This window comes from Alligator sinensis, unplaced genomic scaffold, assembly GCF_000455745.1.
Source record: "Alligator sinensis unplaced genomic scaffold, ASM45574v1 scaffold784_1, whole genome shotgun sequence".
In the NCBI taxonomy this organism is placed as follows: domain Eukaryota; kingdom Metazoa; phylum Chordata; order Crocodylia; family Alligatoridae; genus Alligator; species Alligator sinensis.
Window position 1 is genome coordinate 845,077 of NW_005842318.1, and position 23,451 is coordinate 868,527.

At 41.1% G+C, this 23,451-nt stretch overlaps 2 protein-coding genes across 2 annotated transcripts in view; one reads left to right on the forward strand and one right to left on the reverse strand.

Annotated features, from left to right (window-relative positions):
* Nucleotides 1-724, reverse strand: part of LOC106722454 (baculoviral IAP repeat-containing protein 5.1-like) — a 5,138-nt gene extending 4,414 nt beyond the window's left edge. The window contains exon 1 of the mRNA XM_014522216.1: nt 536-724. Coding sequence (XP_014377702.1) covers nt 536-724 — 189 coding nt within the window. The remainder of the gene's footprint in view (nt 1-535) is intronic.
* The window catches only part of DNAH7 (dynein axonemal heavy chain 7), a 214,406-nt gene that overhangs the window by 189,718 nt on the left and 1,237 nt on the right, over nt 1-23,451 (forward strand). The window contains exons 55-63 of the mRNA XM_006028533.2: nt 2,082-2,258; nt 4,889-5,050; nt 6,092-6,292; nt 7,349-7,510; nt 10,177-10,362; nt 11,904-12,041; nt 14,045-14,275; nt 20,422-20,574; nt 21,977-22,154. Of these exons, the coding sequence (XP_006028595.1) occupies nt 2,082-2,258; nt 4,889-5,050; nt 6,092-6,292; nt 7,349-7,510; nt 10,177-10,362; nt 11,904-12,041; nt 14,045-14,275; nt 20,422-20,574; nt 21,977-22,154 (1,588 nt within the window). The remainder of the gene's footprint in view (nt 1-2,081; nt 2,259-4,888; nt 5,051-6,091; nt 6,293-7,348; nt 7,511-10,176; nt 10,363-11,903; nt 12,042-14,044; nt 14,276-20,421; nt 20,575-21,976; nt 22,155-23,451) is intronic.

Here is a 23,451-nt window from a genome sequence, read left to right on the forward strand (position 1 = left end):
GGGGGGGGGAGAAAACGCCCCCCCCCCCCACTGCCTTTATAGCCTCAAATTAGCATATTGCCATGGTTCTGAGTAACACAAGCATATACATGGATAGGTATTTCAATAGCATGCCACTTTAGATTTAAGTCATTTAATGCTCTAGATTGCAAAACAAAGTTAACCTACAAGTACCATGGAATTCATATATTAGAGAAAAAAAATATTTTCTTCATCTTCTTTATGCTTTGTAAGTTAGACTTCCTTTCAAAGTCTACAAGAAAAAAAAAAAAAAGTCACTCATCTATATTCAACAGAGTATGGACAATGGTGTTAAAGCATTATTTTATTTTCTTGCCTTCAGAGGGTTGATTGAAACTCCCAACTCTATTCGGACTTGAAAGTAGTTTGATAGCATAATAAGTGAAAGTAAAGTCTACCAGGAAAAGTGGTAGTCAGAGTACTTCGGAGCTGTACTGAAGCTTTACATAATCTCTTACTTTTTGCCTGAAAATAGTTCTTAGCTACAGCCCAAATTAAGCATTTTCAAACTTACATTCTCAGGGGTGCATTTGCAGTTTCCCATAAAAGGCCAGTTTTTGAAGGTTTTTACACGATTCTCAAAATCATACATTTCCCTAAACTCAATCAAATGTTTGGATGCCAAACTAAGCTCTTGCAAGAAAGCCTCCATCTGCAAAGACTGCTGCTGACTTACTATCACCTTAACCAGTGCAGTGGTCATGCTTTGTTCTTCCCTGTCAGATTTAAGACACTTGATTAATTAGTTACATTGCTCCCACCTGTAAATATAAGAGTGCTTTAATTAAGAAAAAACACAGGTGAGTCTATGATAACCAACAGAATCAGGAGGGATAGGGTCAGATGGGTGTTTTTTCCCCCCCCTCATTTGTTTCCTTCTCAGCACTCAGTCCAAGATATGTCTATTGAACGCAAAAGTCAAATTAATTATGTCAATACAATGTAGAAGATACACATTTGATCTTTAAAACATCAAGACATATAAAAGTTAATACCCAAAATCTAATATTAATTCAGTATAGTTATATATAGTAAACAGTTATATATTTAACAATCTAAACATTATCAGAAACTTAAACTTTAAATTGCTGAGTCTGATGTTCAGTTTAACCCATTAATAGAGCATTTTCAAAAGATTTTGCATTTCTCTTTTGACAGAAAAGGGGAAAATATAAGGTAAAAAAATCTAGTGCTTGTTTTTAACTACACTGCTTCAGAGATGGGCAAAACCTTTTAGCATTGCTAGATATGCAAAGCAACTGTGCCATGAAAAATTATGAAACCGAAAACCTGGCCCTATTTTTTTCTGGGCATACCCAAAGTAAATGTTTATTACTCATGTTTGTTTTCAAAATAACCACTAATGGTAGGATGCAAGTCCAAATCTATATTTAGACCCTGCTTATACAGATATACATATTTAATTTTATTGAGACTGTCCATGGTATTAAAATGAAGCAGGGTCTAAGATCAAGGTCTTGGGCTTTGAGTCTGTAAGTGTTGCCTTACAGCCTTGAACTCATGTCTGCTCAAAACTGTTGACTTTTGGAGGACTCCACTGGAGTGTAAGGGAGTGCTACACAGATTCACTTTCTGGGTCAGGGTCAGTTTTGGCATCTGTGAAAGATGTTTGATTGATAGTCCTAGCAAATCAAATCCTCTATTCATTATAGAGATAAAACAAGAGCAGTAGCATTCAGGGCTTTCTACCCCTGCCTGCCAATCTACTTCAACATTGACCTTCTGGCTTTCTACACCTGCCTGCCAATCTACTTCAACATTGACCTTTGGGGTCAAAGAAAAAAAGGCAATTGCTCATTATCTAGGATTCCGTTGGTCTTTTTTGCTGAGTCTTCCAACTTGGACCCTGATCCTTCTGAGATTTACATACGTGGTTAACCTACTGAATTTAATAGGATTATTCCAATGCAGAATTCTAGGCACAAGAGTAATTTGTTTGACATTTATAGTAAAATATTAGGAAAGACATAGCTTAATGTTTAACACATGGATACTTCATGGAATATGTTCTTTTTGTGTTTTGCATTTTGATTTTCTAGATTATCCCCATGGTGCAGGAATTTATTGTTGGTTATCTGCATCGTCCATTTATTGAGCCACCTCCGTTTGATTTGTCTAAGGCATTTTCTGACAGTCACTGCTGTGCACCACTGATTTTTGTTCTGTCTCCTGGTTCTGACCCCATGGCTGCCCTACTCAAGTTTGCAGATGACCAGGTATAATAACATTCATAAATTTACATTAAGATATCATTCTTATATGTATGAAATAATCATTTTAAACCTAAATTGTTAAGAATGTTCAACAAAACCTATGTAGTATATGTCCAGCTTTTAAAAAAAACACTATACCAGTTTTTATGATCCTTTTCCACCTGAAGCACTAATGAATGTCAGTAGATGCTTTTGTAGGAATGAAGAGTACATGTTTAGCTCTTTGTAAGATATTATATGTTCAATAATTCTTGCATCTTCTCTCTTTTTGTGATTTCAAGATTTGCTTAAATGGTAACTTTATGTAATCTGTAATGGAAAATGGAAAGATTGCATAGAGAAAGAACTTGGCTTTTACTGTCATAACTCTGTGCTATTGAGAGTGTAGGTATGTTGTAAATCTTTACTCACCCAGTTGTGTACATATACCCTGCAGTTTTTAGTAGTGTTCTGAGAAGCCTTTTGCAGGTGTCTGTTTTATAGTTCCAGATCAAATGGACGTGTAGCTAGAGCGAATGGCTGGTTTACTGAAATGGAATAAACAAGAAGGCTATTTGAGCTATGTTTAAAATATACCAGGCATGTTTACATGAGACACCTCATGTGCAGTAGACTAATTCTACTGGGCATTTGCACGGCAGGCAAAAACCATACTAAAGCACAGTAAAATTAGTCTACTGTGGATTAGTCTCACCTAAAATGTGTGAAACAGCACTACTGTGCAGTAGCATCAGTTACAGCCATTTAGTTTAGTGCTTGTGATAACATATATATATGCATGTTATACATGCCCACTATAAATTAAATACATCAACATTACATGGTGCAAATTTTCATTTCAGTATACATCCTGAGTACCAGAATGACAGTTAATAAATTGATAATCCTATAATGACCAGCTTTCTAATGCATCTTAATCATGTTTTCTTTAATTATTTATGAAAATAAAATTAAAAAAGGGAAATGAATCAAGACATCAATTATTCCCCCCCCAATTAAGACTAGAAAATTCAGGATCTAGTCTGTTCTTTTCCCTTTTCCCTTTTCAGTCAGTCCCTTCAAAGCTACATATTACAAACACCTTTCTTCTAATGAAGATAACTGGAGGCTGCAGGAATGCCACTTCTTTTGCTGATTAGAGTTAGCTAAGCAAATGTTGTGAGGTGCACTTTTATACCAATGGGAAAATGCTGTCAATATAAGGAGGCTCTATGTTATTAGGGTGATCCATGCCTAACACTTTAGTTAGTGTATTCTGGTAGCACCAATGATAAGCAAAGTGCTTTTCAGACATTTATTGACAGAAATCATAGTCCCTGCCGTGAAGAGTTTAAAATGTAAAGGATAATATTTATCTTAATATAATGTTGTCATGTGTTACATGATGTTTATTTGTCTTCAGTCTGGATATTTTAATTTTAAATGTAGGAGCAGAATTTGCCTGGCAGGTTTTAAGGAGAAGCAGCAGATCATCACCAAATAGTCTTTTAAAGCATACCAAATCTTTTTATAGATTTTCATGTAGCTGGCAGTGTGCAAAAAAAAATCCTTGGATAGTCCCCTTCCCTCCAGTGTCTCCTTTCCAATGCCTGCTCTGTTACTATAAATGGCTGTCCCTCTGGGTCTCTTCCACTAAACCATTTGTGTCAGTTGATCTGTTTGGCTCACCCCCTTGCCTGCTTTGGCTCTCAAGTTTCCTTTTTCTTGTCAACAGCAGGATCAAGAAAGAAGGTTCACATAGTTAGACCCATTCATATGGATTCAGAAAGCCTTCTGCCTTAAAAAGGTTTTAGTTTCTTATTTAAAACTCCAAGGAGGTCATCCTCAAAACAAATGAAAGAATAAGGTCTAACACCAATAAAATACTTTCGTACTGTAAGTGCCTGAATCCCAGTTGGTTTTGGCTAGTAAGTAGGTAGGTGCTGAGTTGCTCTGTTCACTGTAGTTCTGGGCATGTGCAGAGTCCAGGAACATAAGGAATTTGCAGGTCAAATAGGGAAGTGTCTGCTCAGTTGAAGTATCACTTAGGTTAGAGGGCTGATTTGGATCACAGTTTTGGATTTGTAGGGCACGTCTACACGTCATTGTACAGTGACATTGCTATGGCGCCATGCTTTAATATTTCCTTTTGGACGTACTAAAGCATGGCGCAGTATGGGCAGTTACCATGCCGTGTGTGCAGTACATGGGTTGATTTCGCTGGTATGTCACCGTAGCAGTGCACTATACCCGAGGAGTGTACCCCTACAGCAACGTAGTTGGCGATCATGTGTAGAAATGCATGATCGCTACGTTGCCATCGCGCACTGTACAGTGGTGTAGCACATCACTACGTCTCTGTAGGGCAATGTGTGGACGCGTTCACAGACGTCAAACCTTTTTTAAGCGCTGAGGTCCTTTTTTGGGGGATGATTCTAAAATGAGAGATGCTTTCTTATTGAAGCGTTGTGTATAGTCTTTCTGTAGTTTAGAAATGTATTTATTGTATTTTATTGAATTAGCTTGAATTCAATGTTTGTGTTTTTTTTCTTGTTTTATAAAAAATGTGGATGTAAATTATACCAGAGTGTTCAGTGTGTTTTTGTGAATCTGTGTAATATTTTCATTATTTTAAAATCTGTGTGTATTTGCAGGGATATGGGGGCTCAAAGCTTAGCTCCCTGTCACTTGGCCAAGGCCAAGGTCCCATAGCCATGAAAATGATAGAGAAGGCAGTGAAGGAAGGCAGCTGGGTAGTTCTGCAAAACTGTCACCTAGCAACCTCATGGATGCCAACACTGGAAAAAGTCTGTGAGGTATAACTCAGTTGTATTTTCTTTTAGTAAAACTTAGGGACTGACTCTCAGGTCTTCTTTGCGTATAAGAAGGCCAAAAAGCCAACTTAACCTACTTCTTGAGCGTTCCTTCTACATAAGAGGAATCTCCATAATGGTGGTTCTGTAGCAGTCTTTTCTTTCTGCTTCTGATGCATGAAGTGTTTTTGAAACAAAGAGTGTGGAGCTCATACATCCTTCTGCTTGGTAATTCTGTACTGTTGGACTGGCCACTGGTTGTAATAGACAGCAGCCTTACAGCTACCGTTGGCCTCCTCCAATTGCAGCTGAGGACATATAGTCCCTGGTGTTGAAAGCTGAATATTTAGTATTCTTGTACAAAACAAAATGAAACAATGTTTTGCTCATTGGGAAATAAAATCCCCTTCTAAAGATACAGAAGGCGGTAAGGAGATTTCCTGTAAGCCTTGGCCCCAGCCTGGCAAAATTTATATTTACGGTTAAGGTTAAATATGTATAGATTTTTGGCGATTGAGACTCTGAGGAGCTTTGCACTTTCTAATTGACACAAATGTAAAAGGGTATGAGTGGGTCTTTTTCCTGCAAACTAATGAAGTGCATAGCTCTACCATGAATTTTGAATTGTTATTCTTATTCTTACAGCTTTATTATGACAAGTTTGAATTTGAAATGATTATTTTATTAATAAAGACAGTATAGTTTTTTATATATTCTTTTGTACATAGAAAGGTCTGTACTGTCTTTGCTCATACATTCCTCAAACATTGACCTTCACATTGAGATAATTCCTGGAAAATTTTTGCTTATATCCCTAAAGATTCAGATAGGTCCAAGTAAAGTAGAGCAGCTTTAAAATGGAAATTTCCATGTATGACTGTGGTTCCAACTATAATTATGCCTTAAACTAGTCATACGTAAGCATTTCATTTGTACATTATCAGATTTTTGCAGCTAGGCTTGTTTTCAAAGGTATTGACATATATAATATTTCTTATTCCATTCGGGTTGCATTCTCCAATTTTGTGTGGTGCTTTCTTTTAGGAATTTAATCCTGATACAACTCATCCAGATTTCCGACTTTGGCTCACCAGTTACCCATCTCCAAATTTCCCTGTGTCTGTACTTCAAAATGGAGTGAAAATGACTAATGAAGCACCAAAAGGTTTACGGGCTAATATCATCCGTTCGTATCTGATGGATCCAATCTCTGACCCTGAATTTTTCAACACTTGCAATAAGCCTGTTAGTAATGTATTATTAGTCTTGTTATCTCACTCCTCCTATAAAGCAGCTAAAGTGGACTCTGGTGGTTATATTCATGTGTGCTGGGTAAAAACTATCAAATTAAGTAGTCTACCTGCACTGCAATGAAGCTGGTTTTGATTACTGATTGCTCTGCAGTGAAGTGAATTTTATTAATATTTTATTTTTATTTTACCACTATTCTCATTCCTTGCCAGCAGAGATTTTGTAGTGTGCCATTAATAATACAGCTTACTATTTAAAAGTCAAAAGCAAGTCATTTCCCAGTACAACCATGCAAAGTTGGGGAATCTGTTACAGAATATTAACTGAATCTAATGCTGTTTTTGAATTCTACCTTTCATTCAAATCATAATTTTTTTTTCCTCATTGAAATATGAGTGTGAAATGATGCATTGGTTGATTGACATCAATCATAAGTATCTTTTTTTCTAAGTAAGTAGACTGGGAAATCCTCTACTCTTTTTGTAATTATTTTTTTGTGTTTTAGTACGTTTGACCTAAAATTGGTTTACAATATTCTGCTATCCTTAAATAATAAAGATAGTTGCATTTAACTGAAGCTGTATATCTGACTAAATTATCTTAATTAAAAATCACAGTTCTTAGCTGTAAAAGGGTTTTTAGGAATATACCACAACCAAAACACATCTGGATCCAGAAAAAGGAAAATACAGTAGGAACAATATTTTACAAAACCAGGTCTGCAAATAAAAGTGGTGTGCTGTGATCTTACTAAAATACTATAAAAGTCTGTTTAACTTAATTACTTGTAGAATATTTGTAAGATTACAAAGATTCTTAAAACCATAATTTGTGAAAAACCGATGGCTATATTCTGAAATTAAATGCTTCACAAATGATACTTTTGCAGAGGAATCCAGGCTGTTGTGGGACTGCAAAGGCAGACATTCCTTAACTCTCCATATATTATTAAGTTCCACCCTGTACCCCAATATATGGGGGCATCAGAAAGTGGAAACATTTAGAGAAGAAATGATGTGACTTAATCATATTGTAATGTTCTGTTAAAAGGTTGAATTCAAGAAGTTGCTGTATGGCCTCTGTTTCTTCCATGCACTGGCTCAAGAAAGGCGGAAATTTGGACCGCTGGGTTGGAATATTCCATATGAATTCAATGAGACTGATCTGCGAATTAGTGTACAGCAGCTGCACATATTCCTGAACCAGTACGAGGTAAAGTAATGTAAAGTATGAGGTTCAGTAAAGCCAGTATGAGGTAAAGTAAAGCAAAGATATTATCCATTTTGTTCTGTATGACATCATTAATGCATATACATCCAATAGTGGTACTTCATAAAAACAAAGGCCTAATTGCAGCATTTATTTCTAAACATAGTAGTATTCTGGTTATAATTTATCTTTTTGGGGGTATACAAATATCAAAAATACATCAGTGAAACTGCATGCCAAGTTCAACCCAGTAACTCATTTAGGGAACATTCATACAAGCAAACTAGATGTTATTCTATGCAGTGGAGCAAGTTTTGCTCCATATACTTATCTTGTTTGTTGGAACTTCCTGTATTGTTTCTGAAAGAGATTCTGGATTATAGTTCTTAAAGAGATGCCACCAATGGAATAATCACATTCTTATCTTCAGATGCTGTATCAAATAGTATTGTAACTGTATGTGACTCAGCCAAGAGATCACATGGCTAGCACTTGGGCATCTGGATTATATTTCAAGCTTTGATACTGACCTGTTGTGTAAATTTGGCTACTTTCCAACCTGTGCCCTTTTTATTTTTCTTTTTTTAACTTTGGCAGAGGCTGGGGAGAGAGAGGATGCTTAGTTGCCTAGGCACTAAACTGGGAACTGAGTATTATATCCAGTTCTCCCATTGACTTGTTGGGTGGCAAGTGATTTCACCTTCCCATGCCTCAGTTTCCCCATCTGTAAAATGGATATAACAATACCTGGGTTTTAAAGTGCTTTTAGAGTTTGGGATGACAAGTGCTCACTAAAAGCTATGCACTGCTCTTACTATTTTATTGTAAAATAGATTGGAGAAAATCTATTTTTCCTTGATATCTTGTTTGTTTACATTGCTTTTGACAGTATTTTTACATAGTGTCATTTTTGCTGTATGCTTGCATTGTTTCCTTCCTTGTTTGAGTGGTCTTGATAAAGAAATTGTGGATTAAAAAAGCATATAAAACACAGGAAAAATGCAACTGCAAAACTAGAAAAAATAAGAGAGAAACTCAAGGACAGGTATCAGTATCACCTACCAAGCTTCACTAAGCGGCTGGGGTAGTGCCCTCACCTTTTCATTCTAGACTCACCCCCAGCGTGGTGGTTAGGGACTTAGGCTTGTGTAGTGTGAGAGATGCATTCAGATTCCCCTGAAAAATAAGGAAGACTATCCCACAAGCAAAAGGAAGACATCTAAAAGGAATTAAAAGTTAGAATTGGGGGCAGGGTTGCCTATCAGCCGAGGCTTTTATGTGGACTTGGACAGAGGTTAGGTGCTTCCTAGAAACAGATTTGAAACATGGTTGAGCTCAGGTACATGGTAGATACTGTGGGAGGATGCAGCATCTAGCTTGCTTCTGCCCATATGTAGGCACCTGGGCTAGGGACAGACATGCAAAAAGCCGGAGCTAGAACTGATTCAGTCTTTGCAAGTTAGTTTAACCTGCCTAGATTGAACTAATTTGCAAGTGAGTAGGCATTCCCTTTTCACTTAGGGAATGCAGGCACATGCCTGCAGTGGCTCAGGCCAGAAGCCAGGGGACACTAGAGCAGCCCTTGGCTGCAGGGAAGCTGTGTTGGGGGGGCAGGGCTGGCCCTGGCAGTAGCCTGGAATGAATTGGCCAGGGAGGGGGTTTAATTCCCCACTTTGTATCCCACTAGCATGGACCTGAGCCAGAGTCTGCCTGGTTTTCCCCCTTGCTGCTGCAGCGGTGGGGGAAGGGGCATGGCCAGACACTGATCAGCATGGCCCCCTGAGGCAGAGGGGACAGGGAGAGGGTTTATTCCCTCCTCTGCCCCCAGTGGACCATAGCTGGGGTCTGCCAGCCCTGACTGCCACTGCCTCCAGTTGCTCCCTGTGCGGGGTGAGTGGCAGAATAAGCTCCTTCCCTGACCCCTTTGCCAGACGCTGGAAGGAGCGGGGAAATAACCCCCTTCTGTGCTCCCGTCGCCTAAGGGGGGCCATGCCAGCCAGCCTCTGGCCATGCCCCCCACCTCTGCCTGGCTGCTGGGGGGGGAGGGGGGGGGAAGGGAAGGGGCCTCTTTTCCGCCAGCACACAGGCAAGCACACAGCAGTGAGGGGAGAGCAGCATGAGCAGCTTTCCCCCCACCATCACCAGCAGCAATTAACACATGTTAAAAAAATTAATGCAAAAGCAGATTAACGTGTTAATTGTGGGTGTTAATTGTGATTAATTAATAGCCCTAATTCTGTTACAGGTTTAAACCAGTTGCTGATCACTTAAACTGGCTTATGTGCAACTTCTGTCCCTAGCCCTGGGGAACTTTGCTTTAAGAGTAGGTTTAGTCTGGATTGCTTTTTGTGATTTAAGCACCTAAATTCTTCTAATCCTTCAAGGTAGATCTGGATCATACTCTAATATGATGTATGGAAAGGTGCCATGCATTCTAAAATATAGATTAGATGGACTTGAAGTGGGTATGGTCAGACCACTGCTTATGTTCCCCCTAATAATAGTTGAATATAGCCTAAATTTATCTTGGAGTAATATCGGCTGTACTCAGGAAGCAGAATTTCTTTAGTGGTTGAGAACTTCACAGAACAGAAAGGTATAATGATTAGGCCTCTAGTGTAGCTATGTTAAAAAAAAAAAGAAACAATTCAGATGATTTTGTGCTTCAGGAGCTGCCGTATGATGCCCTGCGCTATATGACTGGTGAATGCAATTATGGTGGCAGAGTTACTGATGACTGGGATCGGCGTACACTCCGTAGCATTCTGAACAAGTTCTACAATTCAGAAATTGTTACAGATTTAGATTATAAATTTGATGCCAGTGGCCTGTATTTTGCCCCAACTGAAGGAGATGTAAGTATTTAAAAATTATTAAATGGACAAAAATAAAAAAAGACACATCATGGTCATTTTAATCATAAATAACTTTCCTTCATGCTGCTTTTCTTACATGCCTCTTGCTTGTGTCCCACACTGTCATTCTGCCAATTCCTTGGAGAGTGACTTGTAATAAATAGGACTAACTAGAAAAAACCTGCTTCAGAAAATTGTTACAATAAATTGTTATAAATGACTGACACTTGTGTGCAAGTCATTCAGTTCCAGAAAACCTTATCAATTGTATTAGACATAAAAACAATATAGCATAAAATACTGAAGTAGAGCAAACTAGTGGTTTAGTCTGAGGCCCTGGGAACATATTGTAGAGATCTAGTTCCCTCTGTGACAAACTGTCCCTTTCTTGCTTTAGGCAAGCTGGTCCAAAGCTCTTGTTGACTTCATTGGAAGTTGTAGGTACTTAGCATCTCCAAAAAACAGGGCTGTGGAAAGTTTCATATTGGTCACCCAAAATGAAGATGTTTACACGTAATGGATATTAAAGATTTAAGGCTTAAACTGAGTGCCATAATGTAGGGATAATTCATACTGCAACTGAGCTAAACTACATTGACTTGAATCTGTCCTATTGTTCAGTGCAGGGGTGTGAAACTTGAGCCTCCCCAGGCTGGATCCAGACTCCAAGGCTTCCCACAAGCTGGACCCAGACTGTGGGACTTCTTGCGCAGCTCCAGAGCCTAGAAAGTTAACACTGCTGCTGCTTACGCCCTCTTTTCCCCTACTGCCAATTTTAGTTGCCAGGGGTGATTAAAAACTGATTTTGGTAGCAGGTAAGGGGTGAGGAGGCAAGCAGCATTAACTTCCTCAGTTCCAGAGCTGTGCCAAAACCACGAGGATTCACACCACTGCCACAGGTGCTCCAGGAGCTGTGGCAATGAGCCATGCAGACTGAATGCGGTCGGGGGTGGGGGGTTACCCTGCAAGCCAGATGACATGCCTCCATGGACTGTATGTTTAACACCCCTGCTTAATGCTTATCATGATGGTATCTAAGCACTGAAATCCTGTTAGGCTAAGATCCTTCAGGGTATTTAAAATTAGGTACCTAAATGGGATGCAAGCACTATTGGAGTTAGGTACCCAAATGCCTTTGACATCTGGGCGTTAGTGCTTTGATGGCATTTTAAGAAAGACAGGCTATAACTATTCTGCTGTAAATAGTGAATTGCCATCACCTTAACCTTTGACAGTCTGAAGTGCTCAGTTGTCATGTTGATGGGCCCAGTGTAAGAACAGAGTTCTACCCTAGGGTTGAGGCCATTGGATTTGTTAACTTGATGCTAGATGACGATGACCACTCTGGCAGGCTTGGCAGAAGGGAAATACTATTACTGGTTAGGTGCTCAGAGTTTGGTTCTGTTTAAAACAATGCTGACTACATTAGGGGCATCTGGAATATTTTCTTTGAACCTCAACTGAAGTAGGCTGCTTTGCATTTCTTCTGGGCCTTATTTGATCTTTGAATCTTTTTAATCTCCTAACATAAATCCTTTCAGTACCAAAGCTATATCGAATATACAAAGACCCTTCCACTGAACCCTTCCCCAGAGATTTTTGGGATGAATGCCAATGCTGATATTACCAAGGATCAGTCAGAAACGCAGCTGTTGTTTGATAACATTCTTCTTACACAGGTATGTAAATGCCTTGTGGCTGTGAATAATTTTTAGTCATCTCACAATGTACATCATTAATGGGTTTATTATTGTTTAGCTCTATTGTACTTATTTGTTCAAAGATGTTTCATCTGGTTTCTCCATTTCTCCATTGTGGCTACAAACTTGCTATTGTACTGGTGTATCTTCTGTGGAAGATAATTAATTCCTTGTAATTGCAATATACAAAATCACAAACCAAATGAATGCTCCATTTACTCAAATCTAAGACAACACCCCAATAATTAGAATCTATACATGGAAAATGTATTAATTTGTTATAATTTTCCAGGTATAGAACCTAATTATTGGAGGGTTGTCTTTAATTCATCCCCCACACCATTGTAAGCAGTTAGGAGGCAAGTGGTGTGGGGAAATCGCAAAGCTTGTCCCCTGTTTTTGCCTGCCCCCCTGCTACCTACCTGCCTTCAGAGTCAGGCTCCCCTTTTCCCCCAGGCTCTGCTCCTCACTCCTCCCCCCTCCCCCGCAACAGGCTCTATTCCCCGCTTCCCCTTCTTACTCTTGCTTTGTGCTGGGATGCTTCATTCCCATTCTAGCCTGGGAAACTGAGCACAACCCCAGCCCAGCCCCTGTAGTGGCCATGCAGGCTGCATGCTGCTGCTACAGGCCATACTAGGGCCGTGCTCAGTGTCCCAGACCGCAGCATGCATGGAAACTGCTGGTGTGGAGCAAGGGAAAGGAGGGGATGCAGAAGGGCAGGCTGAGGAGCAGAAGCGGTGGGAGGGGAAGTTAAGGGAGGAGAGGCTTCAGGGGCCTATGGTGGAGTGCAAAGGTGGGGGAGGGGGTGGCCAGCAGTTACAGCTATGGCTGGACCCTGGGTAGGGGCTGGAGCCTGAGCCACAGCAACCATCCTCCCGTGCCACCGCCTTCATACTCTTCTAAGATGTGGGGCTTTCCCCCATGTTAAATGGGGGGAACCTCTTATCTTAAAATTAAGGAAATATAGTATCAAGGTATGGAGGAGAGTTAGGTCAAAGCCCTAAGTTAACTAAGTTAGCTGTAATATTAACTTAAAAGGCATTATTAAAGCATCTAACATAGCATTAGAAAAGCATGTAAACAATGGATGAGTCACTAATTTAGGGCACAAGCATGTGTGTGACTCTCCTCGTGATGACTTTCCTGTTAGAGGATGAGCCACAAGTCATTGCAGCATCAGTGTTTTGACAGCAATCTCTGAAGTGTCACAGAAGATGCTGAAAAACATTCCCTTTAAAGCACAAGCTGTCCATTTGTAAGACTCCTAGATATAATAAAGCATACAGCATTGTGAAGGAAATGAGCAAATTTTAATTAATCACATGTGTGAGGTAGCATGCATTGCCACAAGAACAGTAAAAATGTTGTACTTACTTTGTTTCCTTACCTTTAGTGTACAGAAAATCCTCCCTTTATTCATAAAATATTTGCATTGTGTAGTGTTAGCAGTGTAATTTTTCTTCAAAAGTTATGCCAGCACATTACAACCCTAGCTGGAATGATCACTACTAGTGTGAAAATCCCATGCTATGTTTACTGGAGTTGCTGTGAACATTGATTTAAGAGGGCACAAGATCAGGCTCTTAATCTCTCTACTTATTCCTCTTCTTTTTGTGACCTAAAGAAAGCTACCCGAGGAATATTACTTTGGCTGTTTGTGTTTGTGATCACTCTTTATAACCAGGTGACTTTCAGAGAAACTCCAGTTACTCCAAAACTGCAAATGACAACATATTTAATCAGAGAAACAATGTGATGGAACACTTATTTTAGAACATCGCCACCTACTGAGTATACTCTGAGGGTATAATACTGTAACTAAACTTCAAAAATGGATTAATCCTTTTGTATGTTTTGCATTTACCTTAGAACAAATAAGGCCATATCCATACTAATTAATAATAATTTAAATGTGCTTCTCCAGTTAAATATTCACTGAAATTCACATGATCACTTCTTTTTCTACCTCTGGCTACTTATAGTCTCGAGCATCAGGCTCTGGTGCAAGATCAACAGATGAAATTGTTTGTGAAGTGGCAAGTGACATCCAGAGCAAACTTCCTTCAGACTTTGACATTGAGGCTGCAATGAGGAGATACCCAACCACCTACACACAAAGTATGAACACTGTACTTGTCCAAGAAATGGGGCGATTTAACAAATTGCTGCATACCATCAGAGACTCCTGCATTAACATCCAGAAAGCAATCAAGGTGAGCTTTGTCAAAACTTAAAAACAAATAATTTAGGGCTAGGTCATATGCCATGTTGAGCTATCACTTCAGTTGTACCACACAGCTCACAGGATTTAGCCATTAATCTGATGCAATATAAAGGTTCTGAAATTATTAACATACTAGTGTAAAAGTGTGTAAAAAATGACAGGCAAAATAGGCTACTTGTTATAGGATACCACATTTCTGTTATCCACTGTCTCATTATCAATTTGACCTGTTCTGCCTGGTCTTCTTCTATACAATGGGCATCCATCAAGTTTTCCAAGTGTCCCCTCTGTAAATTTCTTTGGATATTTCTTCAGACATGGATGATTTTCCATGCACGATGCATTTGGATTCAATCCACCACACGGTCCGTAAAGCATACATCTCATCATAATGACCTTTGCTCAACAGACAATGCACTGTTGTACAATTGAATGTTTGTTTTAAAGTTCTGGTAATGCTCATTGTTCCAATTCGTCATCAAGTCCCGCAGATACTCCAGACAGTCTTCTTGGAGGCAGAATCACTTTACCCTCATGACAACAACCGTGGAATTGGCTATCTGATGGTCTTTCAGCTTGGAAGTTTAAAGAGTTACAAAATTGCCACACTATGTTTATCAATCCACAACTATGTTCCTCTGTTTTGTCTTCAGGGAACCTATTATCTACTCTTTCAGTCGGTCTTCTATTGTCTGTGCGAACCCTTTGCCTTTCCATTGCATCTCTTCTATAACATCCTCTTTGCTCATTTGTTGCATTTTGTCTTGCTCTTGCCATTCTTTCTGCATTCAATTGCTGTCTATTCTCTGCCTCACCTTGGCAAGGGTGCTATGGGTCAAAGTTCAAGTAAGGGTGTTAAGGGACAATTTTTGCTTGGATACTGAGAGTACACCATAACTAATTGAAATCAATCACTGAAAGTCCAGAAAAGTGAGCGCAGATACGGTTTTTTGAGCGTGACAGACAGAATGACAAAGACACAAACAAAACAAATTATTACTTAAGATATTCAAAGAGTTGAGGTTCCAAGTGGATACATTACATGTGTGTTGAGCAACTGCCAATAACTAAATATAAAAGAGTAACAGAAATACCCTTCTGGTTTCTGCAAAGAAGCTACTTCCCCTTTGTTTTAGCACTTTAAAACTTAGCATGAATGGTGAAAAGTACTTGAGCAATTTAGGAATAGAAACCACTTCTAGGGATAGCTCTACAAAGTGAATACAGCAAGGTGTTGCAATGATTAGGATTGCTGGGCCTAACCTGTAGGCAGCTAGCCACCAAGTAGGATTCACAACACCCAAATCGGGCACCGACAGTAGAATCCCATTTTAATCACAAGCAATCCAAGTGCCACTTACTTGTCAATTAGCTGTGTAACACACTTGGTGAGAGTGTTTTACATATTTTGATTCTGGAATTGCTGCTGTGCATCTGTGCACATTATGCAGATGCAACTTACCAGGTAAAAATATCAGCAGCCTCAGGTGTAGAGGCCTTTTGCACCTCAAAGTGATTTAGACTCTGCCAATGCCTGTTCAGCTTCTGTCTGTGGGCAGGAAAAGTTAGTGATGCTTGAACTGCAACCAGTAGGAGTACACTGCAGTGGTGTTTGGCAGCCAGATTGTTCACAGACCTTGCCTAACCCACACACATAAAGGCCCTTGTTAGTCTTGTTAGTCTGAGGCAGCTGTTAGGGTGAGGATCAAGTAGAACAAGCATATGTCAGACAGTGCAGGACTGGTTCCTGAGAAGATCCCAGACAGAATAGAAAACTAGGTATGGAGCAGGCTCGATGACTGGAGGGACCAGAACTGGAAGACTAAGGACTAGAAGGGCATTGTGGTAAGGCAGCTGTGGTATCATGAACCAAGGCTCTCTTTTCCCATGAGTGGTGGGCTGGCTGTGGTAGGGGGGTCAGTGGGGCTGGGGTCTGGATTCTGTCAAGCAGCATGGGATTTCCTGGCAACCATCTCCACCAGGTGTTCCCTAGAGGCCTTTGAATCTGCTGTGCTCCCCACTTCTCCTCTGCTCACAACCTTTCTTGTCTGCCCCTAGATTCATAACCCTGCTCAGTTACTTTCTAGACTGGAAGAGATGGCAGCACAGGGCTGGAGAGAACAGAGATTGGTGATCCTGGCTGTAGGAGGGGCTACATTCGAGAGGCTAGGAGCCAGGCACCTACCCTTGCCAGCAATGCTAGCAAACTTCTGTCATGCCTCTGTAGGGCTACTATATTGTGCACCACAGCTACAAATAGATACTTGCTGTCATACTCTGAGGCTGGGCACTGAGCTTGCTCATTATCAGAGATGTGAGATGATGCAGCCAAGGTGTAGGGTGGCATCCTGGGGGTGAGGTTCAGTTATCACTCCAGACCTGCAGACTCCCCAAGACCAGAATACAGTGAGCATGTGAACGGGGTGACATGCTGAGTCCTGAACTCTGTGCTAGGAAGGAGACCTGTACCAGAAATGACCTATACTCACTTGGATGCTGGAGGTACAACTCCAGTGCATCTTTCCCAAGATGCTAGGTGTATGTGGAGCATCATGCACCTGATAAACACCTCCCAGCCAAAGCTCCCTTGATCCTCCACCTGATGCAGGCACATTTTTGGCCCACTACAGCTTGCCTCTGTTTCTTTTGGAGGGCCAGTATGGACTATCTCTGGTTTTCTGTTCACCACTCCCTCTAGAAGCAATTGTGTCCATTGGAGCTGCTGTGGAGCAGTCAGTTAATGGCCTGCAGCTCCTTGGGACTGAAGGTTAGGTGGTACACAGGGGCCTCACAGCACTGGCACCCTCATTTCTGCTGTTGGCTGGTTTGTTTCATGACATACCAGCATTGTGTGCATGTTCTGGATTGTTGGCACTGGGCTGGCTGCAACCATTGCTTCATAAGTAGGTTTTGAGACTGGTCAGCCAGTTATTACACAGCATCAGATGCATACCCCTGGCATCTGCATGGACATGTGCCTAGACACAGAGTAGTAGATCAGCAGTGGGGCTGGGTTTGGGAGATCCACTTTTATTTCTGGTGTAATCAGCCATGTGAAGTCAGGGAGTCATCAGTGAAGCAACCTGTGGCTGGCTGGCTGCCTGGCCCAGGAGCTTGCCAGAGCCTTTGATAGAGCATTCCTGGCTGTTTTCAACAAGCATTACAGATAAGGAGCTGCTGTCTGTCATTAACTGTAGAGCTGCCCTGCTACCTTAGCTGTGTTTGTAAGTTGCTTTTGGAGGACTAATTGGTGAGGCACACCTCTGGGATGTACCGTCCTCACCTTCTCCTCCCACCCTGGGTGGGGAGGGGTGGGGTGATCATATTATCCTTACCACCTGCACACCCCAACCCTGCCCCCCAACCCAAACTCACCTTTGAAATGGCTGACTTACAGGTATCCCTGTGGCTGTGTGCAGCTGTTTCATGTGAGACAAGGTGTGTCAGGCCTTGCTTTCCCTGGGTATGGTAGTCCCACTGGCCTGTCTTTCAGCATTAGTGTCCCTGGGTGTTTTGAGAGACTGCCCTGAGCGGAGAAGCAGAGGAAAAAGATGGTGGGGAGGCAGGAAGGGAACAGCCTTGAGTGGCCTGCGTGCTACTGTACTGGAAAGAAGCACCATAGAAGTCAGACACGGGTTCTGGTGAAGGATGCCAGGGATCCTCCTCCTCCTCTGCACAGTGCAGTGTGTGCGGCACAGTACACTACCCGCTGATGGTAGCTACAGCTAACCTCCATCGTTCCTCTGGCAGAGTTAGGTGGAGTGCCAAAGGCAGGTCTTTCAGGACAAAGACCAGGGTTTGTGACTCATAGATGGTGACCCTACCTTTCCACCCTTTGAGCCTCTAGGGCAGAAGCCAAGTTTGATATGGTCAGGGCTCAGACTGAGGGCACCTCTGCCAGAATGTATATAGGCTAGGGCCTTCCCTCCTGCTAAGTCTGTGGGGAAGCAAGAGATGTATGCTGTAGCCGTGTGTGTGGAGCACTGCTGCCTCACCCCCACCAGTTCACTGCATCCGTGCCATCCTCTTGGCAGTAACTCAGCTATTGGGAGAGGTCATGTGGTGCTGCTGTGAGCCCAGAATGAGAATTTTAAAATACTGTCCTCTGTGATGAACTGGGAGAGCGCGGCTGATGCCCAGTGCCACCGTCAGTGCAGTACCATTCCCCTGTGGTAGTGGTGGAAGAGAGCTAGGAGCAGTCCAGATGGGGTGGAGGTGTGCCCATAGGGATGTGTCCTGGTGTTGCACGGAGGCCAGTGGAGATGCTGTACTTGTGCAGTCTGTAGCAGCACCTGCTTGAAGCTGCTGAGAGCTAGTAGGGAGAGAACAAATTGCCTGCCCATCCAGGAGTGTGGGGGGCTCACCTGTGAGACTATCTACCTTTCTCAGGGAAGAAAGTTGCTCAAGGTGCTGTCAGTGCACCTGAGAGAGCTGCAGCATGCATCAGTTGTGGGCTGCTGCACCCTGAACCTACCCTGGGGAGACAACACAAAAACAACAAACCTCACCTATTTGCCTTTCTAGGAGACGCTTGAATGAAATAAGATGCATTGCTGAAGGTGCCTAAATCCTACTGTATACATACTGTGGGGCAATGTGTGGTTAGCCAGGGGAAGGAGGATAAGCTGCCTGATCCCATCCCTATAAATCAGTCTTGGTCAGTAACTACAGCATGGGTGAAGTTGGCTCTTGCCTGTAGCTCCCAGTACAGTGAGTTGAGGGGGCAGGAGGCTAAGAATGGAGGCCTCAAAAGCCAGGACACTGAGCTGAGCACTGTGGTAGCCAACCACAAATACCAAGCACAAAAGTAGACCTCAGCTGCTACATTTCTCTAGGGCTTAAGCCATATCCACACAGTAAATTTAATGATCCAGGTAGTAGAGCCCTCAAGCACACCATGCTGGGCCATAGAGGGCTGCTTCCTAAACTGGATGCAGTGTAGCCACATTTGTGCAACCCTGTGAAGAGGTTAATTAATAAAGGTGGGGGGTGGGCTAATCAGTAATGACAATTAGTCCATTTGAAGAAGTGCCTTCTGCTTGGCAGTGCCACTATATGGCAAGTTTACTATGCAATCCTGCCTTAAGTACCTTGAGACTGCAGCTAGGCACCTGCCTCTGCTTGCATTTTCCAGCTTTAAACCTTCTTCCTGTGTTGCAAGGGTAAACATGCTTGAGGAGCTGGGCCCAAAAGTCCTGGTGACTTTTAAATAGTTTAAGTTGTTTTTGGAAAGAGATTTTTTTGTGGGTCCCAAATCCCTACTTTATACTTGAAAAAAAATGTACCTACAGACACGAACTCGATCATATGAGCCATCATGATTTCATTAGTGTGTCAGAGGGAAAGCCAAAGCATTTGGCAAAATGATACCTCTTCTCACCACTTACATTAGTTTTTTAATAAATATGACCAAAAAAAAAAATCAAAAGTTAAATATTCACCTGTATGTAATGTCTTTTGGGCTTGTTGCCACTAAGCTGTTTCACAGCTCTCTCGCTTCTAAAGAGAGGTGAGGATGCTCAGTACTGTTGGGCCCTGAGAGGTAACATGCAGGCGCATCAGAGCCATAATGAAGACATTCAAAATACCAAAACAACTTGAGAAGGGCAACTTGAGCCCATTCATGTTTTATTTTGCCCATAATGCTAGGTGAGGAGGAGTTTAAAAAAAGATATAAAGGCAGAAAAAATAGAAGGAAAGCTGTTTCAAATAACTAACTACAAGTTGCATGTTATATGTTACAGCACTTTGGAAGATTTGGAGGAAGAGAATATTTACGAATGAGAACATGTAGAGTTATGATAGTATGGATTTAAAAAAAATTTTTTTGAAGTGATATTAAACACCATGCTTCTGAGCTCTAATAATGGGTTGGAAGAATTTTTCAGTATGGGCAGTTGTTTCATTTAGTATTCTTTACTCTTATTCTGAACCATTTGATACTGGGCCTTTGTAGGACTGCAGGACCCTGAAGTTGCCACAGACCTGATCCCCAAGGATTTTCTGATTCAAATTGTCTCTCTCTCACTGTGGACAAAACATGGATAATATTTTTATTTTTATTACATGGGCGGTGTGCTTTGAAATGTGGAATGAGAACTACCCTGACATCTTACTTTCCAAAATCTACTTTAGGGCCTAGTGGTGATGTCTGCTGAACTGGAAGAAGTGGTGAACAGCATTTTGAAAGGCAAAATTCCAGGAATGTGGATGAACAAGTCTTACCCAAGCCTTAAACCACTTGGCAGTTATGTGAATGATTTTCTTGCCAGATTAAAGTTCTTACAGGTGAGCATGCGCTATAAAAAACCTCTTCTGACTGATAGGAGTCATTTTGTTTTCTGGTTCAGGTGACACTTGTAGACACACATTGTCTCTGCATGATTAATTGAACTGAAGTTCAGTGTACAGCAATTCGTTCATCAGTGCACAGAACACAACTAAGATTTGCAAAGTACCATCCACCTTGTTAAGACAGTTGTACATAGCATTAAAATGTCCGTATCACTTGCAATGGATTTACTAAAGCCCTCTTAAGTGACAACTGTTACTGGCAGTGTTTGGAGCAGTTAAAGGAATATAAATTCTTAGATATGGAAGTTTATAATACAGTTGACTAGCTGAAGTTAGGAAATCTTTTTAACTCCCTCATGTATAGTAACTAGGGTCAAATATGAGGCTGGCTGGGAATTGGATGGCTGCATGGGGTCAGCCAAGAACCATGGAAACTTTCACATTTGGACTACAGAGGATTTACAAAGTGTTGTTCAGCACTGACAAAATAATAAACTGATTCTTGTTTAATAGATTAGTAATCTCAGCCAGTTCATAAGGAACCTGTAGCTCACATCAGCACCGACACCAGCTTAAGTCTTTGTTGGTAGCTTCAGCAGAGACAAAGAACAAACTTGCTTGGAAGAGAAAGGCACTATAAAGAAGAATGGTACTGCTTATGCTACCCCGAAGATGGGGGAAATAAATAAATGATATGGTGTCCCCAGTTCCAGTTCTCTCTCACTGTCCTTCAGGGCCCAGGTATCAGCACTAGGCATCTTTCTCTTCAGCTGTTTGCTAGGCACCATCCCTCCAAGCATGCACATGTGCATTATGATCCCTGACACCAAAAAGGCTTACAGCTTAAGGAGGAAGATGCCCTGCATTCAAATTGCCTCAGAGATGCTGCTTTACCAGTCCCTCACTAATAATGAGGCATTGCCAAAACTTGTTTCCAAGAAATATTTAACGCTGCTCTCATTTTTGTTTGCATTAATACCCTCTAGTAGTTTTGTCTGCTATTAATCCCCAACAAATCTGGCAGCAGCATGCAGACACACATTATGGTTATGCCAAATAGGGTCCTAAAATAGGATAAAGTAAAAATAAAATAGATTCTTCATTTGCTGAATCTCTGTTGGAATAGGTCAAGTTCTGAAGCAGCCACTCTTTATATTAAAAGCCAAATAATTTTCAAGGGAAGGGACTGTACTTTTACAGAAGCCAGTGGCATTAAAAAAAGAGATTAATTTAAAGAGTTGTAGCTGTCCATAACAGCCTGGGAAGAGGGAGGGCGAGGGGGAGGGCAGGGCAGGGCAGGAGACTAATACTGGTTCATGAAGCAATGCAGGGTTTTTATTCCTAATGTTTTTAAGATGAATTCTAGCTTCTCTCTCCCCCCTTCTCTGCTGCACAGTTGTGGTATGAAAATGGAACGCCTCCAGTCTTTTGGCTTTCAGGATTTTTCTTCACTCAAGCCTTCTTAACTGGTGCCCAGCAGAACTATGCAAGAAAATACACCATTCCAATAGATTTGCTAGGCTTTGATTATGAAGTGCTGGAAGACAAAGAATACAAAATTGCTCCTGAAGATGGTAAACAAGTTACTTAAGGCTTTATATGTTTATGTTGGTATACAGGTGAATGAATTCTTTGTAGTAACAAATGATGCATTTGATTTACTGCATAGGAGGTTGGAAAATGCAGGCAACTTGTTAATTCAATTACTGTCCAAGAAAGGCCTGCACAAGAGGCCTTTGTATCACATCTTTTTAGTAGAACCAAGATTACCACCTCAACGCACCTGGGCAGGATTGTTCCATATAGTATACTGCAGCTTCATCAACCAACTCTTCCTCACCAAGAGTTTTAGCCGGTCCCAATGAGCGGCTCTTAAGTATATAGGAAAATCTCAACTAATACTGTATTCAGGCAACATTTACTTTTTTTCATTTCATGATTTTATTTTTTACCCCCCAGGATAGTTTGCCAACCCAATGGAAACAAACTATTGTGCAGAAGCAAATTGTGACAGTAATCCTTATAAATAGCTTCAGAAATAACAATTAAATTGGTGCAAAGTTCTGCTAAGTAAGTGGCTATTATGCACTTCCTACTGGAGTCCAATTGTTGATGCCCTCGCTGCCTTTATTCTCATTGCAGCCAAGAGTCTCCGTGGAATAGAAGATTCACCTGAATGGTTTTCAGCTTTTAACACCAAAAATCAGGACAGCAGTCTTAAATTTTCAGTGAAGGGTTATATGAGACTAAGTTGTACAAACCAAGGGCTGGTGAGAGGCTTGACCTATCCCAGTGTAGGCAGAGCCCTCAGTTTCTCTACATTGCAAGGCAGGAATATTCTCGCCTTAGAGACTGAGGTGATTCTGTTTGGCCATGTTATTTTCTATTTAAATACCGAGACAGTACAGCGACATTATCACCAAAGGATAATGTATTGGACAGCTGCAGGTTTGCACACAACACTGATATTCCAGAGATACCCAGTTCTGTTCCTTTATCTACAGTTGTCATTTGAACCTCTGATTATTAGAAACCTTTTTAATGTCCACTGAGAAACCAGACATTCGATTTTAAACCTTCAATACCTTTATAAATAACCTATGAAAATAGTGATTTTGTCCAATTTTACATTTATTATTTTAAAATATGGCTTGTTCTTTGTGTATTTATTAACTGAAAACCACTAACATTCAGAGAAAGTTAGACAGTAAAAAGTAACTATTTTTTGACCAGTATTTCACACATTAAGGACTTTCAGTACCATATATCAGCTGAAATTACCTAAGTGCTTTACTCCAGCTTCTGGCGCTGACTGCTCCTTTCCAATCCTTGCATGAGGGATTACTAGAAAAGTGTAAGAGTTGGCTTCAG